This window comes from Gouania willdenowi, chromosome 17 (genome assembly GCF_900634775.1).
Source record: "Gouania willdenowi chromosome 17, fGouWil2.1, whole genome shotgun sequence".
Classification (NCBI taxonomy): domain Eukaryota; kingdom Metazoa; phylum Chordata; class Actinopteri; order Blenniiformes; family Gobiesocidae; genus Gouania; species Gouania willdenowi.
In genome coordinates, this window is record NC_041060.1 from 17,353,332 (window position 1) to 17,373,702 (window position 20,371).

A 20,371-nucleotide genomic window follows, 5' to 3' on the forward strand; every position below is an offset into this window, starting at 1 on the left:
GATCATTTTTTACTTTATTAATGCACAGACCTCATCTGTGGCTCTGATGCTATGTTCATACAGCTCAGCCTACATCATAAGGTGGACAATATTTGTATTTTATACACCTTGTATTATCTTACAGGATTGAGGTTCTCTGCATCACCACAGAATACATGAAGGAATAAATCAATTAATTTAATGGTTTGAAAGCGCCTGACTCATGCAGGATTTATCAGCTGACTAATGGAGATCAGTCCATTAGATAACATCTATGTTTCCTATTGGATGTCATCGATAGATGAAAGGATTGCATCAAAGTCTAAATATTCGGTCTCTCCTGTCAGCGTCACATCAGATCCACACAGTGACATGTTCACAGAATGACCCACCTTTTATTGGGCAGATTGGTTTCTAAGAGAACTGATTGGTCATGAGATCTTTCGGATCTTATCCACTTCATAACCTGGTCCCAACCAGGTTAGGTGTTTAGTCTAAGTTACCGAAGTGATTTAGCCCCGTAAGAAGTTATCCAGCGTCGTAGTACAGCACACACCGAATAAATCCCATAAGTTGGAGCGATAAGAGGAAATCCAGCTTTGTAGTACAGACCCTAGAAGTAAAATTTCTTGGCCAAATATTATGTCTTTTCTCAGGGTGGCACAGTCATCGGCAGCGCTCGATGTAAAGAGTTTCGTACCCACGAAGGTCGCCTGAAAGCCGCACTAAACCTGGTGAAGCACAGCATCACCAACCTGTGTGTGATCGGTGGAGATGGAAGCCTGACTGGAGCCAACCTGTTCAGGGAAGAGTGGAGCGGCTTGTTAAATGAGCTTGTTGAGCAAGGTGACTGTTCTTTCTCTCTAATCAACCCTGTGCTTTAGTAAAGATTTGAAACTAAAACTGGTTGTTTCCTTTCAGGTCTGGTAAGTGAGGAGGAAGTGCGTAGTAACTCTGAGCTGCACATCGTTGGTATGGTGGGCTCCATTGACAATGACTTCTGTGGCACGGACATGACGATTGGTACAGACTCAGCCCTTCACCGCATCATCGAGGTGGTGGACGCCATCATGACTACAGCTCAGAGGTGAACACATAACACAGATTTAACCAAAAGCAAATAATCCTTAATATGATGTTGGTAGTGCAGTTGTCATCACAGACTTGGTAGAAAATCTTAATATTGATAATTTTATGTTATTGTTGTTTTCTAGCCACCAAAGGACATTTGTTCTTGAAGTCATGGGCAGGCACTGTGGGTGAGTGCTTTCTTTTATGTTGGCCATTATAAACTACTGTATGTATTTACTGAATACTTCTGCACTCCTTAATTTTAAAGAACTAATAATACAAACACTAAAGAAATTGGCTAAGATGACTTTGTTAAATGTGTTGCATGTCTCCTGTGTGTGCATATTTGTGCAGATACCTCGCCATGGTCAGTGCTCTGGCATGTGGAGCTGATTGGGTTTTTATCCCAGAAATGCCTCCTGAGGATGACTGGGAAGACGTCATGTGTCAAAAACTTTCTGAGGTAAAAATAAACACAAAACCTGCTTTTTATTGCGAAGTTTAGTTAATGTGAAAAGTACGAATTACAATGTTCATTCTTCTCTCAGCAAGCATCTCATTAAGTGTTCATGGGGATAAGAATAAATCAAAATCTGTCGTTTTGACATTTTGAAACCTAACTTCTTCTCTGGGTTTTTATCAATGGATGCCTCACCTGCAGAAATGTTGCAGGTTCAACCAAACTTTGAGCAACTGAATCCTGATTTATCCAAAAATGTACAGTAGTTGTTGCTCTCAGTAATTCTTAAACACTTAAACAGGAGATTGTCTATTATTCTTTCCTGTAATGTGAAAGCAGAGCAACTTCACAACAGAAAGCTTGTGTCTTCTCATCTTTCTACCCTTCCAGAACCGTGCTGAGAGGAAAAGGCTGAACATTATCATTGTGGCAGAAGGTGCCATAGATTGCCACAACAAGCCTATAACTTGTGATTATATCAAAGATGTGAGTACAGTGGAAAAAGGAAAACACTTTTATTAAAACCCACATGTCAAAGAAATACAGTTTGGATGTACTATGACTCTTTTCCTTTTAAAAGTAGCCATATCTTCCCTACAGTCTCACTTCTCAATGTATTCAAATGGTTTTATCCCAGCTATTCTTTTCTTCTCTTTCTAATCAGCTGGTAGTGCGCCGCCTGGGATTTGACACCCGAGTCACTATCCTAGGTCACGTGCAAAGAGGTGGAACCCCGTCTGCCTTTGATAGGATCCTGGTAAGATACAATAAGAGCAGGTAGCATCGTCCTGCTAACCATGAGGTACCCATAGTCTGTAAATAAACTGTGACATCTCCAGGCCAGTCGCATGGGAGTGGAGGCAGTATTGGCGTTACTGGAGGCGTCTGACAGTGACAACACCCCGGCCTGTGTTGTTTCTCTGGTTGGAAACCAGGCTGTCCGACTGCCACTTATGGAGTGTGTGCAAATGGTGAGTGAAGTATCATATGCGTATTTGTAATTATATACACTTAGTGTGAGATACAGAGGCATGCACAGGTCGCAATAAGATACTAAAGAAATCCAGGATTTCCACAGATGTTTACAAAATGAAAAATAAGATTTATTTATTTATTTTTAAACCAAGGTGATTAAAATTTTAACAATGGTTTAGTCACGTCCAAACCTGGATTGTTTTTATTATTTGTATTTGGCAATTAGAAATTAGAAATTGCCAAATACTTTGTTCTCCTGTGATGAAAACCTTTTGCTGTTTACGTTGCTAGGTTAAAGCTAAAGCTGCTTCTTTTTGTTTACAAAACAAAAAAGTGTCACAGTTAGGATTTTAGGTGGTGGCCTCTAGCATCGTCCAATCTTTTTATAAACACATGAGGGTACCCGCCTTCTCGTGTGCAACCAATCCAGACTACTTATTTTAAATCTGCCATTTGACATATTTGAAGATGAAGATTTTTGTTTTTCCATCAGACCCAAGAGGTTCAGAAGGCCATGGATGAGAAGAAGTTTGAGGATGCTGTCCGTCTGCGTGGCAGGTATTTCACACAAGTTTCCGTATATGTAGATAAGTTAGGTCTTTTTTTAATTCTATTTACTCAACCATCATATTCTAAAAGCAACAACTTGTTTTTTATTTCCTACATTCGTCTGTTTTATCTGCAGGAGCTTTGAAAACAATCTGGTCACCTACAGACTGCTTTCCCACCGCAAAGCTGATTCTGAGCTGCCGAGCGTGAGTACCGTCACAAGTTAGGGCAGTGTTTTTCAACCTTTGGGTCGGGACCCCATGTGGGGTCGCCTGGAATTAAAATGCCGTTGCCTGAAGTGTCTTGTAATTGATAAGGAGAAAAAAAAAAAAACACTAAAAACTTGTTAAAACGGATTATTTTTTTTTTTTTTACTATTATTTTTCAAATACACATTGCACACAATAAATATCAAATCACTGTATTTTATACTTAAACTTTTTCAAATATAAATCTAGTTTAAATAAAATGCTGAATAAATATATCTGAGGTGGCGTACTTTGTGCACACTTTAATAAACATGATCAAAAATTATTTATAGAAAAAACCTTGGGGTCACGACCTGAAAAAGGCTGGAAACATCTGGTTTAGAGTTTTACAATCAGTGCAGTGACATGTGCAGTACTTCACTCCTCTAATGTGTGTGCCCACCAGCTGCTCTGAGATCAGTAAGTAAAATATGAGGTACGTTCATGGTCAGGTGCATCATGGGTGCTGTAGTCCTACCGTGACACTAACAGCCTGTCTTTTCGTGCCTATCTGTCCTGATGAAGAGGAAGGAGGACGATGAAGAGTTTGATAATTACCATAAACTATGAGAAAGCTGCTGAAGTTTGAAGCAGAGCTTTTAGCGTTTTGCTAAGATTTATTAGCTGGATTTGGTATTTCTTTCTTCCATGTTGAGATACGAGTCCATTTTAAGTTGAACAAAACATCAGCATCTTGCATCGCACTGCTTACTGCCAAGGAAAATCATAGCAATAACTGATCCAGAGATGGGAAGTAACAGAGTAGAAATACTCTGTTACTGTACTTAAGTATTTTTTTTTTGGCGGGGTGGTATCTGTTCTTGACTTTGTATTTATGTTGGTGAAGTCTTTTTTACTTTTAATTACTACATTTTTGCACAATTGTTCATTTTACCAGAAGTGTAAAGAGTACTGATATATCCTACTCAAGTACAAGTTCAAGTAAGTCATACATAAAATATTCAAGTACAAGTAAGAAGTAGCTGAATTAAATAGCATTCAAAGTTAAAGTTACTAGTTACTTTCAACCCCCTCATGTTTATTTATTTTTGCCACGGTTCCCTTACATACATTAAACATCTCATGTCTAAATTTAAAAAAAGAAGAGATGAAATCTTGCACAGTTGGAACTTAATTTATTTTCCACAAAGGAATCTGTATAAAATAAGAGGTTTGTCAAAATGTACAATTCTTTTTTTTAAATAAAATAACATCAATGAATTCAATTCAAAATAGAACCAATTCTCTGGCTTTAAGTATAGTAACATTTATGAACTCTAAAACTGAGAAAAAAAAAAACCTTCATTCAATGTTGTTTTGCATAACGTTTAATCTGGTTGGTTGGTTATGATGCGATGCGGTTTGATTGTTGTCTGGTATTTCATTTTTTGCCGTTTCACAATGTCCGTTGATCATTTTAAAACTAAAAGTAATAATGTACTCAAGTAGAAATGCAACATATTACTTCACTTCTTTCTAAACATACAAGTAAAAAGACTGATTTAGAAATACACAAAAAAGCAACTCAAATACAGTAACGTGATTACCCCAGCACCACAAAAAAACCCTGTTTTTTTCTGAATAAACATCTTTTTGGGGAAATTTTCTTTTTTCTTCCATTTTTCAGTATGGATTAGGTTTAGTACTATCTCCCAGTGTCTTAAAACAAGTTTAAAGTACATTTTTATCAAATTAAACAAGCCGGCCATGTTTGCTCTCAATAACGCAATCAATGCTTCTGTTGTTTCAAATAAAAAAAAAGTCAGAAAAACAGGGAATTTTTTTTCTCCACAAAACAGTTTTGTTTGCCCGAAAAACTGAAAAAAAAATGTGTATAAAAAACTGAAACAAGTGTTGTTAAAATTTAATTTTTGCTTTGGTACCAAAGTCCATTTTTGAACATGCATTTTAACACCACTACATTTACTTAAGTACACAAAGTGTGTATTTTTGTTTTTGCCACCTCTGCTTTGATCACAATCAAAGGTTTCAGTAGTCTGAAAGCATCTTAGTTCATCCACACGTCAAACTGTACAGGTTTACTGCTCTTTCCCCAGAAATCATGATCAGTTTTTAACGTTTTATTCTATTGAATTTATCACAATCAAACCTGATTTGAAAATGCATTTGAAATGGATACAGACAACTTAAAAATGTACACATAGGGCAGTTGGGAGGGTAGAATAAAGAATGACTTTTACTTGATTTCTACTTAAACCTTTGAAAATAAGTGTGAAGTAAAATGCTGATTTAATGATAACCATTTTTAACTGATGAATCTTGTAGCAAAATCATTTTGATAGTGAACCTGCATGTTGACAAAAATGCTTAGTAGCCTGTGAGGATAAAGTATTTTTAGGCTGGTAATAATATTTATCTACTCAAAAAGCAGATATCCAAAATAATCATTGTACTGAAGGGACACATTTGTTACCTGCCCTTCCTTTTTAATCAATTTGGTTGATTTTTTTTTTTAACCAGGTTGAATGAAAGAAGTAGGCAGATAAATATAAGAATATTATTCTTCCATTTGCTCCTTTCTGATTATGGAAATATATAAAACACAAAGTGTGAACTGTATGTGGCTTGTACAACTATACATTTTCATGAAAGGAATAAAGAAATAAATGAAAGAACTATTGGTCAAGTGCACAATAACACTTCTGACTCTGCACTGGTCCCTATGGTGGACTGGATGTGGGACATTTAATAAATGTGGACCATGCATGATGGTTGGACCATAGCTTTGCAGTAAAAAAAAAAGACTCCATGAAGCATTTGTTGCTTAATTATGTCATTTTTCTGCATGTGGCCTAATGCATGATGGAGCATCGTTTTCTGCTGCTGCTCCAGACGTGACGCAGTGATGACGCACTTTGCAACACATGTTCTATAAGACTCATATCTTATTAAGAAGGTCATCTTGGGGACTTTTAAAGCACATACTGTATGTGGATATGATTAATAGCTGCATTTTGCATTTTATTTGCCGAGCTTATTTAATCTAAGGCAGCATCAGTTATTTATGTGACCACTGACTTTCACCCACAGAGCTCTTTTAACGTGGCTGTGCTGAACGTTGGTGCTCCAGCTGCTGGGATGAATGGTGCAGTGCGCTCTGCTGTCAGAGTGGGAATCACTGAGGGCCACAAAATGTTTGCTGTCAATGATGGATTCGAGGGTTTCTATAAAGGGCAGGTCAGTAAATCAGATTTAATCACCAAACAGTTCCAGTCAAAAGTCTTCAGAGATTTGTTACAATTTGCTGTCATGTTGCTTGTTGTGCTGTTGCCTATTATTATTATTATTTTTGAATAACTACTGTATTTTATTATTATATTATACAGATTTTAAATGTCAACTGCCAAGCTAACTTACAATGTGTTATATGGAGACATTTCTTCTTAATGTTGTACATCACATGTCAAACTCAAGGCCCAGGGGCCAAATCCAGCCTTAAATAGAAACTGAGATGATAGAAAAAACATGAATTATTGTGTAAATGACCAACTAATTCAGTTGTAGATGGTTAATTCCCTTCAAACTAAGTGAAACTCCATAGTATTCGCAGGGCTCACAGTTTTTCAGTGCTTTTATCACCTGACTGCTCTGTATGTTTCAATTTGTTCAAAAATTCTGCAATTTTTCTTACATTTTTTGAACATAATTTTCACATTAATGATGAAATACCTTGTTTTCCTGCCTAAAATCTGTGGAACATTTGTGATGAAACTGCTGTTTACTTGGCCCTTGTGTGAAAATGAGTTTGACACCCCTGTTGTACATGGTCTCCTAACACATAAACTACATATCCTGTCTTATTAAGTATCTTGTGTCTTACCAAATATTATACATATATTTTTTTTTCTTTTAAATTTTATCACAGTTTTCCTGCATATTTTAGAAAATCAAAGTAAGGTAAAGTGAAAAAAAAGATATAAATGTCAATAATTGTGCTGTTTTTTTATCTAGATCAAGGAAATCAAATGGGGAGACGTTGGTGGTTGGACTGGCCAGGGAGGGTCCCTACTGGGGACTAAAAGGTAAACTGCTGCTGTCTAGAATATATAGTTGGTAGGCCTGGGCAATTTATCAAAATCCAAGATATATTGAGATTTCTATTTTGGCGATATAGAAAATTACAGTATCAACTATAAATATATCATTTTATAGCTTATTTTGTATTTAAATACTCGTTTCAGGAGTCGCTGCTTTTGCTACTTCTCAGAACAGCATGAAAAGCATGGTTTGGTGGATTGCTGAGTGCATCCTAACTCCAAACAACCCGCACTACAGAACTCACTCACATGTGCTGTCCCATATAGAAGAGAAAAAGCTAAAGGTTGTACATATTGTGCAGCTGTTTGTTAAGAAACGCATCAGCAAATTTTAACCCAGAATTGTCTTACTGGTAAAACTTTTCATCAGTTAAAAATGTCTAGATTTATATTGTATATAAAAAGTGTGATATAAAGTGTGTGAAAAGTGAGTGGGTAAACTAGAGATGTTTATTCTGTTGCTTCCACTGTGTTTGGTAGAACTTTGCCAGGGGCCCATTTGGATAAGATCGCTGAGCAGATGAGGATCTATAACATTAATGCTCTGCTTGTGATCGGAGGATTTGAGGTATGTAATATTTCCTGATATTTTTCAATTGTAGCACATTTATTTGTTTGCATATTAGAATTATGAAAGTTGAAATGAATTTGATACATAAAAGTGATTCAATAAGTTAAATTCTAATCCAGAATACTACTGATTTAGTTTAAATGATGGTGATTTCATTACTGTCCAGGTTTCCTGTTTTCTTATGTTGTATGTTATGTTTGTTTCCTTCCTTTATATTGCATTCACCATGTATTATCCAACATGTTGAATACATTTGTTTCCCCACCCATTCTACATTTAACCTCTCACACACATTTCCTGACATTTTAAAGTAAAGTGATTGATTGGAACCAAAATGTTTAGTTTTTTTCACACCGTGTTGTTCATAAAACCAATAAAGTTTAGATAATAAGTGTAGAAAATGTAATATTTGCTAGTAATGTAAAGTAGATGTTCAAGAGAATATTAACTTATGGACAATTAGCAAAATGTTAAACAATATATATAAAAAAAAAGCTTTGTTTTGTGCCATTACCCTGTGTTAGTGCGTGTCCTGCTGTCTGTTGTGATTGACCTGGCTCTCTCCCCTTGGCTCCTCCCACCAGTGAACTTTGCACACACTTTCATTTTGTTCCCACTGCTGGACATCATCTCTCCCCTCCCACTACATAACCCAGCAACCCATCTCCCCTCAACACCCATGTCCCAGGCCCCACACCCTCCTCAAAGCCACGCCTTCTTTGAAAATAGACACACCCATGGCAACTTATTTTACTTTTTTGTGTTTTACTGGTGGTGCATTCATTTATCTGACTTTTATTTTAGTTTGAAGTATTGTGTTTGTGTTTGTGATGAATATATATATATATATATATATATAATTTTGGTGTGTCTTCAATATCGATCTTTTTAGCTGCACCTGTCAGTAGTTGCAGTAGCTTACTAGTACTAGTTTACTAGCTATTATCACTAGTACTAGCTTACTAGCTATTAACATACTAGTACTAGCTTATTAGTGTCACTACCTAATCCTTTCACGTAGCGGATCCTTTCAGATCCTTTCAACGCTTCCTTCACTCGTAATCCTTACAACCGAGCTGTTGGGATGTGATATTTGAATGTAAACTAACCATACAATGTTTGTTAAATATTTAAAGAAAGTGTCTATAGATACGTTAACCGTAGCCATAGCCTCCGGGACTATGGGTTCGACCGATGACGTTACCGTAAGGTAGGGTGAGTTAGTCCTTAACGTAGGTTATTGTTAGTTAGTTCATAACTTATCTGAAACAGAAGTAAGTAAGTAGCGTCTCATTGGCCAGTTTAGGTCACGTGGTACACCTGTCCCGTGACCTAAACTGGCCAACGAGGGGCGCTGCGTATGCATAAAGTGGCAGTCTATGGATGTTTAAAGTACACGTGTAAATATGTAACTGTTTTGTGGTGTTTTTAATTTTTAATTTAAAAACAAAAATGGATAAAACCAAACAGAAAATAAAATAGTAGTGTTTCAACTTTTAAATAGTACACGAACTGCCGTAAAATAGGCCGACCGGATGTAGACACGTTTTGCACATGTGTTCTGAAATGATCCGCTCCGTGAAAAGATTAGGTAGTGACAATTAGTTCTGACTTATTAGCTTTACTAGTTTTTTTTTCTTCAAGTTTTAATTAGAAACATAAAAAAATACAATGACAATTCACAGAATCTGATACCACAACAAGAAATAAACAGTGATAATATTAGTATTTAAAGAGACATGTTAACTATAGTGCAAGATTGTAAAACATTCTAAAAACTTAAAATTATAAAATAAAGATATAAATACACAGGAATAAATGGGTAAAAATGAAATAAAGGATATCCATTACAACAATGGAACAAACCCCAAACAAAAGCATATTAGCATAATTAAAAAAATAAACAAACGAGGGGATTACAATAAGCTACTAGCTACTACGACCGGCAGCTACAATTAAGGAAGACATTTTGATTGCATTTCTTAACACTATTAAAAAGTACTTTTATGGCAAAAGTTCTCTACAAATCTTAAAGTAAAGTCTAGAAACAAATGTAGCATTATTTTATTAATGCTGGTACTACCCTTAGCAGTAGGCAGCCTCCTTTTCCTTCATTGTATGCATGCTTTTTTCCCCCAAATAATGAATTAGATGTTGGTTCTTAATGCTGCAGGCCTACGTGGGATTACTGGAACTTTCTACGGCACGGGACAAATATAACGAGTTCTGTGTGCCCATGGTCATGGTCCCTGCCACCGTCTCCAATAATATACCTGGTTCAGACCTGAGCATAGGCTCAGACACCGCTCTGAATGCCATTACTGATGTAAGTGCAGCCAGGTTTGGAGCTTCCCTGACGACTAGCTCACATCCACACAACAACAAGCTAATAAATAGCTAGCTGGAGAGATGATCCAAACTTCCAGAAGACGTATTCTTATGAATGAGTTTATATATATTAAAAAAAAAAGTGTTTCCTTCAATGCTAAGCTAATTTTGCAAAACTGCTGTTAGATAGTGATCCTTTATTATTGATTGTTTTGTCTCCTTCCTTAAATTTGTGTTTTGTTGATGGGAATAAACCAAGAACGCTGTCAGGGTTGAGGTCAGTTATACATTTAATTGATAATAAATTCCAATTATGATGTAATTATAAAAAATCTGTTGCTGTTGTAATTGTAAATTGTAATTGCCAAGAAAATTCTATAAAAAAATGTCAATTATTGTTAGTGAGTTAGAGTTAAGATATAATTTTCAATAGCAACACTACTGTGAATGTACCTGATGTTTAGTACAAAGAGTTTATAGCTATTGCTAAAGTCCAACGCTTGTCCCTAGTTGGACTTTTACATCAGATATTATAATTATAATATGCACTAAAATGTAAACGTAAAGATGCTAAAACGACACCACACACACATACAATCATCACAACAGGCCTATAAATGACAAGCATACATGATACACTCGAATATAAACTACATGAGATCATTAGTGAAGCATTTTGGTCCAGAGTGGGCTGTTTTTAAGCACTATATAAATTAAAGTTAGTAAAATTGTAATTGTGAACATAATTGTAATTGACTTTCAGGTGAAAAATACTTATTGTAATTTAATTGTATTTGGAAAAAAAATGACGGTCACCGTCATCATAATTGAATTGTAATTGAACATGGATAATTTAAAAATTTAATTAAATTTGTAATCAATAATTACAATTATGGCGTAATTGTAATTTTCAAAATCTGTTGCTGTCATAATCGTAATTGGGTTTAGATAATTGACTTTGGAATTGGAATTGCCATGACAATTCTATAAAAATTGTCAATTATAATTGAACACAAAATTGTGACACCATGTTATAGTTCTACACATGTGTAGTTAATAAGTATTAAAATGTGTTTTATATCAAGCTTTCCCACATTTAACCATTTAAAACATTAAGTGACGGCTATATTGACACAAAAAAGGCTCATACGCCTTCACCAAAATGATTAAAATCTATGTTTTCATTTGTTAGGAAGCCTAACAAGGTAACCAATAGACAGGAATGAAATTAGATGATAGATATTTGTTTTTAGTGTATTTTACAGCTGATTTAGGACCTGTTATCATAAGAGATGCTAACAGTAGAGGAAGGTTAACTTTTATTAGGTCATTTATTTCAGGCTCAGTAAATGTGATTACTTGTAATTGAACTTTATATTTAGTCTCTGAGGATAAAATATAACTGGAATTTAATTGTAATTAGAAAAATGCTGGTAACTGTAATTGTAATTGAACATGGATAATTGAAAACATAATTATAATTGAAAAATTTAATTGACCCCAACACTGACCGCTGTACAATTTCACGAAAAACAATTAAATAGCAAAGGATTGCATCTAGCGTAGTGGGCTAACAAATGTTAGCCTCTGTCGTCATGGAAACAGTCACATGACCTGCTGTTAATTCTAATGAGCAGAGGTCAAACTGTAGAAACCTGTAGGTGCTGGTTGTTGTTGTTGTTAGGGGTGAGCTGGTCACCAGAGGTTCCAGGTAAGTGCTGAGTCATGCAGTGGCGTGTTGTGTGTGTTTGGTAAATAGACTTAAGTCTGTCCTTGTCTTCTCCTTTGACCTCCATTGGAGTAAGTCTGCAGTGAAGTCAGTCAACTATTCTGTTAGTGCTCGCTGTCCTACTGGCCTTCACTTCCTGCTCATAAAAGGAGACATTTCCTAGGTGCTTCTGACGATCCACTTTAACTCTTATCTCGACATGTCAACACAGACATGTCTGTTAAAGGGAGAAATGTCTCCCCTCCTGCCCCCCCCATTCCATCTTGTTTCAGTCTTTGAGAAGCCCAAGTCTTCTATTAGCTGGAGAGAGCCAGCCTGCAATAGAAACAGTCAAAAACACACAACAGCTTTTTATTCTTATTTTTATTGGCACGTTTTCAGACCAAATCCTTGTGATTGCATTTCTAAACACTCTTAAAAAGTACTTTTATGGCAATATGCATGAGTACATTTACACAAAAGTTATCTACGACTCTTAAAGTAAAGTCTAGAAACAATGTTTTTTATGAATTCTGTTTTTTATTCATTCTTTTATTATTAATAATTTAATTATTTATTATGTGATTTCTTTAGTCATGTATTTAATCTTATATTTTAAAGCATTTAAAAACAACTAAAATAGACTATCATAACAATAGACAATAGATTACTAAGTAATCAGCACATTATTATAACAAAAACATCCAATATTTTGGTGCTTGGCTACTATGGAAAAAGTGAAAGATCTGTTTTTGTTGCACCACAAACAGCAGAAAAACAACCCCTATTATTGTAAAACATGTCAGTTGATGTGATTATTTCATCAGAAGATGTAGCCAGGTGAGAGCTACTGTATACTACAGAATAAAACAATATTTACCTTAGAAAATGTAATGTTTTATAACACGGTTGAAGGATATTTGTTCATACCAGTGCATTTAAACGACAACATTTTCTACCACACATCCAATCCAATGGATTGATGAAGCACAGGCTAAACTTAAGGACACACTAATGTTCTCTAACTCCATGTTACGGCCACCACCTTCAGGCCTTTGAGTCCCTGCTGCAGCTGTATGAGGCCCGGGCAGACTTCCAGGAGTTTTGCATCCCCATGTGCATGCTGCCTGCAACTATTAGTAACAATATGCCCGGCACTGACCTCAGTATTGGAGCTGACACAGCCATCAATGCCATTGTGGAGGTAAGAGAACGACCAGTATCATCTATTCAGAGATGAAGAGACAAATCCAGCTGTGTCTGCAGTGATGAGGAAGCAAGTAAATTACTTGAGACAAACATGTTGATTAGATAAATATTGAAAGTAAATAGTTTGTTTTTCCCAAGTTATAAATTGTAATTTTCTGCCCCCTAGTGGTTACAAATACAATTGAATGCATTAGTATCCCACAGTCATAGTGCAGACATGGGCAACTTTTATCACAGTAAGTGTCAGCATTTACAGTAATAAATACAAAGATTAACACAGGAAAGAACAAAGGTTTATGGGTTTTTGTTGTGTGTGTATGTCATTTTCTTTGTTTTGGGGGTTATTTGATGTATTTTTCTTGATGTTTTGTTTATTTGTTTTGTCAAGTTGTGTATTTTTGAAGTAATTTGTGTATTTTATTGTCATTTTGTGGGTTTTTCTGTCATTCTCTTTGTTTTGGGGGTTGTTATATGTATTCTTACTATTTTTTGTGTATTTGTTTTGTCATTTTGTGTACATTTGTTGCCATTGTGTGTATTTTTTAGTTATTTTGCACATTTTCCTGTCATTCTCTGTGTTTCTGGGGTTCTTTATGTATTTTCCTTGATGTGTCATGTAATATTTTTGTCTGTGTGTATTTTTAAAGTCTTTAGTGTATTTTATTGCCATTTTGTGTATTTTCTGTTCAGTTTGTCATTTTGGGCGGTGTTTTACATATTTTCTGAACTTTCGTGTGAAGTCTTTTTGTATATTTTTCTTGTCATTTTGTGTATCTTTGTGTCAGTTTGTTAATTTTTTGGTAACTTTGTGTGTTTGTTTTGGCGGCCGTTCATGGCTCTTGTAACACTAGTTAACCCTTCCTGTGTTAGAGCCTATTCCAGTTTAGCTGTGGCACCAGGCAGAACACAACTTGTTCTCCTTGCTGGTCCATTACAGTATTTATCCTCAAAAATTAATCATTACAGTTGTAAAGACTTTAAACTACTTAGAAATTAGAGCATAAGGAAGTCTAAGACAGCAGATTTTGTATGGTATTACTTTAGTATTGATAAAGAAAAAAAGTTCCTAAATAATGAATTCTGAAGCTCTCACAATAATGTATATTTTTAAATTGAACTTGTGGGCCTAATATTAAAGAATTAAAGTGGAGACGTCATGGTGTGATTATAATGTTTGCTGCTGTCGGAAAGTTATAGACACTATGAGCTCGCTTGTGTGTCGGAATGCTCTTGTGTGGTTTGTCATTGTGAACGCTCACATGTACCTGCAGTAGGTTTGAGTACCACATGGGTAAGTTGGCCAAAATATAAAATTACATTAATTTAATTGGTAGACTCCACCTATGTGGTTAAAGTAGAGATACACAGGTGTACTGTATGATGTGCAGAGATGATGTTAGAGTCCTGTGGTTATACAGGGTGTACTGTATATACTGTATAGCTCAGGACTTGTTTTTTTATATCATACTCTGTAAAGACTTGTTTTATTAATTCATCTCTGCACAAATCAATCAGTAAACCTGTGCATCACCGCTCCTCAGACTGATCTGCAGATATTTGTCATGAATAAAGTAGAGCTGCACATTATGTTAATATACTGTCTGGTTTCAAATGTGATTTAAATATGTATAAATTGCACAAAAACCAAACAATGAATTTCTATTACTTGCATCCAAATGATGAGTTCAGCTCTACTTATACCATGCACTGCATGTTGAATAAAGATCTGCTGTTAGTGGTGTTTCCTCATTTAAATCATGTGTGGGTCAGACATGCGACCGCATCAAGCAGTCAGCCAGTGGCACCAAACGGAGGGTCTTCATCATTGAGACGATGGGGGGCTACTGTGGCTACTTGGCCACTGTGGGGGGTCTGGCTGCAGGGGCTGATACTGTCTACATCTATGAGGAGCCTTTTGACATCCGTGACCTTCAGGTTAGTGAAGAGAACAAAAAAATGTGTTTTTGATTTGTTTTGAGTGCCTAATTGGTCCTTTTAGTCAGCTTTCATGAGTTTTACCAGAATGTGTGAAGAGAATAAGTTTTATCAGAAACAGATTTATCTAGGCTGTGACAGATTTGTCGCCCTCTGGTGGTGAAACTTTATTTTTTGACACAAAGCTGTAGAACTGCTGGATGGAGATCATGGACCATCATTAATGATCAGTCTTATTTTTCAGGCCAATGTGGAGCATTTGACTCAGAAGATGAAGACCAGCATTCAGAGAGGATTGGTGCTCAGGTCAGGCCACACGTCACAACTATGATACATGATTTCTTTCCAATTTAGACCACAAGCAGACAGTGAAATACATTTACTTTATAAGTTAGAATTATATAAGGTTATACATGCAGTAACTGATTAAAATGAATGCACTAATAAAGATGGTACAGGGTTCTGACCAGGAATTGTTCACAGCATGGGGGGGGTCGCACGGTGCGAGAGCGAGCACCGCTGGCGCGAGTGTGATGGGAGGGCTCCGGGCACGTCCCCGCCTCTGAAAATGTTTACATTTATAACCATCTGTCGGCCAAATTTTTTCAGTAAAAAAAAATTACTTAAAAAATTAAGTAATTTTTTAAGTAATTAAGGATTTTAAGATTTCTGCCAGGATCTTTAAATCCTGGCAGAAATCGTGAAAAACATCACCTTTCACCGTGTCCATCGTCTCGGACCACGTAGAGGTAACCACCCCCAGCCCCATCATTGGCAAATATGAACACTTTCAGCAGAAAATCCAGGTTAAAATTAAAGGTCAGGAAATTAAAAGGTTCGCTATTCTGCATGAATGACAAATTCCCTCGGGAAATAAACGAGCATAAAAAAAAACCCTGTATTCTATTTTCAAAGAAAACCGAGGGAGGCCGAAATTCCAAACTGACGAGCTTTACATACTGTAGATGGCCAACTGTTTAGGGATTCAAACATGACCCCCTGGCTGTACTAAGAAAAACAAAAAAGAAAACGGGTGATATGTGAGTTAATATTGAAAGGATAATTCTCCACTTATGGTGTAGTTAATGTAGCACTGTTTGAAAGGTGTGTATGTATATCTATATGTGTGTGTATATATATTACAAAATTAAATAAAACAATAGTTTTTAATATTTGTTCCAGCCTTACTTTAAAGCCAAAAGTTATTTGTTGAATTGGTGAAGGGTCATGATGAATGTAGTGAGTGAGTTAGTCATGCCTGGTTTAGATCCTTCACTAATAAATACTCACAGACACTGTATAGACAACAAATGACATTTTATTCAAGACTGATTCGAAGAAATTAGTTATGTGGGACCTGCAGTAATATTTGGACTGTTATGGACAGTGTTGGCTGGTGATTACGCTTACCAAGCATAGGATGCACACAGGCAACAACCTGGGCAGCTAAGTGGCTGCAGGGGTCCTCGGGTGTAGGCGGGAGCATCCGAGCAAATGGCCTGTATTAAATAGACGATGGGGCTGATTGTATGTGTTTCTTGGTTATGCAGATTAAAAAAAGAGTTTGAACACCACAGGCACGCCAAGTGTGAAACAAATATTATGACTGTATTGATTTAAAACAGAAGAAAATTGCTGTACACTGGACATCACATTGGAGGGGGGCAAAATGATACTGTAGTGGACCCCAAGGCTGAACAGCACTGGTTAGAACACTGTAACAATGTGACCTCATCACTGCACTGTTAGTGTGTTCGTCGCAGTGAATCCCAATGGTTTGTGTTGCTCAGACCATTCCATGCTGGTGTAAACATGTCCTCGTTCTTCACACTAGAAATGAGAACTGCAATGAGAACTTCAACACTGACTTCATCTACCAGCTGTACAGCGAGGAAGGACAGGGAGTGTTTGACTGCAGGAAGAACATCCTGGGTCACATGCAGCAGGTCAGACACGCGCCCACATGGAAACAGTTTCCCATAATGCATTGCATTAAGAAAAAGTCTTTGTGTCAATGTGGCAGGGAGGAGCTCCATCTCCGTTTGACAGAAACTTTGGCACTAAAGTCGCTGCTAAAGCCATACAGTGGGTCACAAAGACGCTCAAGGAGTCTTTTAAAGGAGGTAAAGAACGGCTGTTACTGACAATACAATACGATTCACCATTTTCACCTCACGATACGATACAGTATATTCCAATACGATACACATCACGTTACATCTCTATCAATAATTACAAAAATTACAAATCAATAATCATTTTTTCCCCAACAAGTAAATGGTAACTAACTGTAATTCAAGAACCAATATCAGAAACCAAATGGCATGTTTATCAAACTGTCAAATTAAATTTTTAAAAGTTTTTTAAAAATGTAAAAAGTTTTAAAAATTTAAACTTTTGCTTCTAAAACAGTTTCTGATTCTGTTAAATTCTTAAATTCATTAAATTTAAAAGTAACCACATAAGTGCCCAGTGTGTTTTATCAACTTCTAAGCTAAAATTGAGGAGTGAGGTACTTATTTATGTGGTTCACTGACACCTAGTGACCGGGTGTTTACATGCTATGCGTAAGTTAACGCAATTAAATGTTTTTTTTTTCCATTAAAAACAGGAGTAAAAAAAAGTGCACATTTTTTGGATCGATACGATAATCGCACAGTGAAATATCGCAATATATATTTACAAGTTTAAAGAGAAATATAAAGGGAATATGTTGTCATAGTACGGAAATGAAGAGGAATATTGACTACTGGAAATGAATGAACATAATAATAATAAAAGGCAATAACAGTGCTGGAAAGATTTTTGTGCACAAAGACGATCAAGCACAACGATCAATAGTGATGTTTTTTGTTATTAAATAAATGTATACAGACTATAAACTGTTACATATAAGAGCTTGACAATAGATTGGGATCTACTAAAATACTTTCCATTGTTGGTAACATGTTTTTGTATATTATGTGTCCATATAATTATGTGTATATGCATATGTATGTTTTTTGCACGTAAACTGTATCTGTTATATTAACTGTTTTGTCAACTGTGATACTTATAGGGGTGGGGAGTTTATGTACAGTATAATGTGTATATATGAAAGTATGATAATTCCAAAAAAGTCATGTGTATATGTAATGTACGTCGAACTCGGAATAAAAAAAATCCAAATCCATTTTTTCTTCCACCCTTGGCTGTTACAGTGACGGTATGTTAGTGTGTTAACTCCATAAAAACGCTTTTTCTGTTCCACACAGGACGAGTGTTCACTAACTCCCCAGACACCGCCTGCTTGTTGGGGATGCGACGCAGAGCTATGGTGTTCCAGCCTGTGTCACAGCTTCGGGATGAAACCGACTTTGTGTAAGAGCAACATTAGAGAGAGCATTAACAAGCATATTTATTCATATTTCATATGTTCATTGTAAATGTCAAACATCAGTAATATTCGCAAATACTTCTTCCTATTGACTCACACTAGGGTTGAGGTCAATTACAATTGTAATCATGTAATTGATAATGAATTATAATTATTACTTAATTATAATCGTAATTGAAAAAAGCTATTGCTGTTATAATCACAATTTAAATTTCATATTCAGGTAATTGACTTTGTAATTGATATGGAAATTCGATAAAAACTGTCAATTACAATGTAGTTAAAACCCAAACCATGTTACAGTTCTATGGCTTAAACATACAGTACGTAGTTAACAATTATTAAAATATGTTTCATATCAACTTTTTCTACCTGTTAGTTCTCTTGAGGAACATTTTACCATTTTTTAATAAAAAATTTGACGCCCACACCAAAAATATCAATACCAATATTTTCGTTGATTAATTAAGATGATCGCTAATTGTGATTAACTGAATTTGAACTTTAGTAATTGAGAAGGTAATTGTGATTGACTTTCAGGGGAAAATAATATTGTATTTTTTATTTTAATTGTGAATAAATTCCAGTCAACGTAATCATAATTGAGTTGTAATTGAACATGGATAATTGTGTCAAAAAGAATTGTAATTGACTCCAACGCTATTACTGTCTCGCATGAAATGACGTTTGATGTCATTTTCAAACACTTCTACTGGTTTGTCGTCTATTCAGCCACAGGATCCCGAAGGAGCAGTGGTGGCTGAAGCTCCGCCCTCTGATGAAAATCCTGGCCAAGTATAAGACCAGCTACGACGTGTCTGACTCAGGCCAGCTGGAGCACGTGACCCAAATCAGACCCAGAGAGACCAAGACATCTGCGGATATCTAAGCAGGAAAACTGCATCACCAGACTGTGACGGCCACTGGTCAACCACCCACTGACAGATGCAGCGATACGGTCACTGAGTCTATGAGACGACTTTCAATGGAATATTTAAATTTAAGGTTTGGAAAACTTTTTCTGGGTCAAAGGTGGCACTAATGGAATATTTAGATGCAAAAATGAATATATAACTAAATATTTATTTATGCTATTCAAGCACTGTTGCTAGGTACTGTAAATGGAGGTTTTAGTCAGAAATGTAGCATTATTTAATTTTAACACCCACAAGTGAACACGAGCTGAGCCTTGCTAAGTTGATTTTAATTGGTACGATTCATTGAGTGAGTGTTTATACGTCCATGAATCGACTCATGAAAGTTACACAACTGCCAAGAAGATCCACGACCTCATGCTGAAGCCTGATCTATGCAGAGTAACTGCCGTTAGAAATGTAACCTCAGAAACATCTATGGCATCTTATCAGGCTGTTGTCCTTTGTGCTAATTCTCTCTGTGTGTGTGTGTGTGTGTGTGTGTGTGTGTGTGTGTAGTGCAGTGACTTTGGCTGTTTGTTTCCATCCCACGCTTTACACGTGTGTCAGAGCTTTTATGTGAGCCGTCATTTCGGGCAGTGAGGTGAGGAGCGTTCATGGCAAATGTTTCGTCTCCCAGTAATAAATATTTTACTGTGTGAATTAGGAACATTGTTTTGTTTTGTTTTAATCTACTCATCTGTTTTTTAGGACATTGAAGTGTAAGTACACATGATTAGGTGTGAAATAATGTAGTTTATTTATCGTAGTCCCAGTCTAAGTATTGACATTTAATGTTTTTAGTTGTAAAATGTTAGCGACTGCCCTCTATTACGGTTGAATTTAGCTATTGGCTGTTGGGGTTTCCTCCTCTCAGTCCTCAGTGAGCATTGATTGACAGCTCCATGTGGAACTGTGCAGCGCTGTTGGGGCGGGGCTTCTGTGACTGGGCGTGTCTTAACTACTCTAGGAGCAATGCCCAAAATCAAG

General features: G+C 36.1%; 1 protein-coding gene across 3 annotated transcripts in view; it reads left to right on the forward strand.

Moving 5' to 3' along the window:
- The window catches only part of LOC114479009 (ATP-dependent 6-phosphofructokinase, platelet type-like), a 34,199-nt gene extending 14,148 nt beyond the window's left edge, over positions 1-20,051 (forward strand). The window contains exons 4-23 of one of the 3 annotated variants that reach the window (XM_028472409.1): positions 636-825; positions 901-1,066; positions 1,194-1,238; positions 1,405-1,513; positions 1,901-1,996; positions 2,175-2,267; positions 2,350-2,481; positions 2,979-3,043; positions 3,171-3,240; positions 6,334-6,480; positions 7,255-7,325; positions 7,821-7,908; positions 10,085-10,237; positions 12,999-13,151; positions 14,927-15,091; positions 15,336-15,397; positions 16,926-17,037; positions 17,115-17,214; positions 18,346-18,451; positions 19,200-20,051. In XM_028472409.1, the coding sequence (XP_028328210.1) occupies positions 636-825; positions 901-1,066; positions 1,194-1,238; positions 1,405-1,513; positions 1,901-1,996; positions 2,175-2,267; positions 2,350-2,481; positions 2,979-3,043; positions 3,171-3,240; positions 6,334-6,480; positions 7,255-7,325; positions 7,821-7,908; positions 10,085-10,237; positions 12,999-13,151; positions 14,927-15,091; positions 15,336-15,397; positions 16,926-17,037; positions 17,115-17,214; positions 18,346-18,451; positions 19,200-19,356 (2,280 nt within the window). In that variant the 3' untranslated portion in view covers positions 19,357-20,051. The remainder of the gene's footprint in view (positions 1-635; positions 826-900; positions 1,067-1,193; positions 1,239-1,404; positions 1,514-1,900; positions 1,997-2,174; positions 2,268-2,349; positions 2,482-2,978; positions 3,044-3,170; positions 3,241-6,333; positions 6,481-7,254; positions 7,326-7,820; positions 7,909-10,084; positions 10,238-12,998; positions 13,152-14,926; positions 15,092-15,335; positions 15,398-16,925; positions 17,038-17,114; positions 17,215-18,345; positions 18,452-19,199) is intronic. The other 2 variants (XM_028472407.1, XM_028472408.1) reach the window with 2 other exon arrangements.
- Positions 20,052-20,371: the final 320 nt, after the last annotated feature.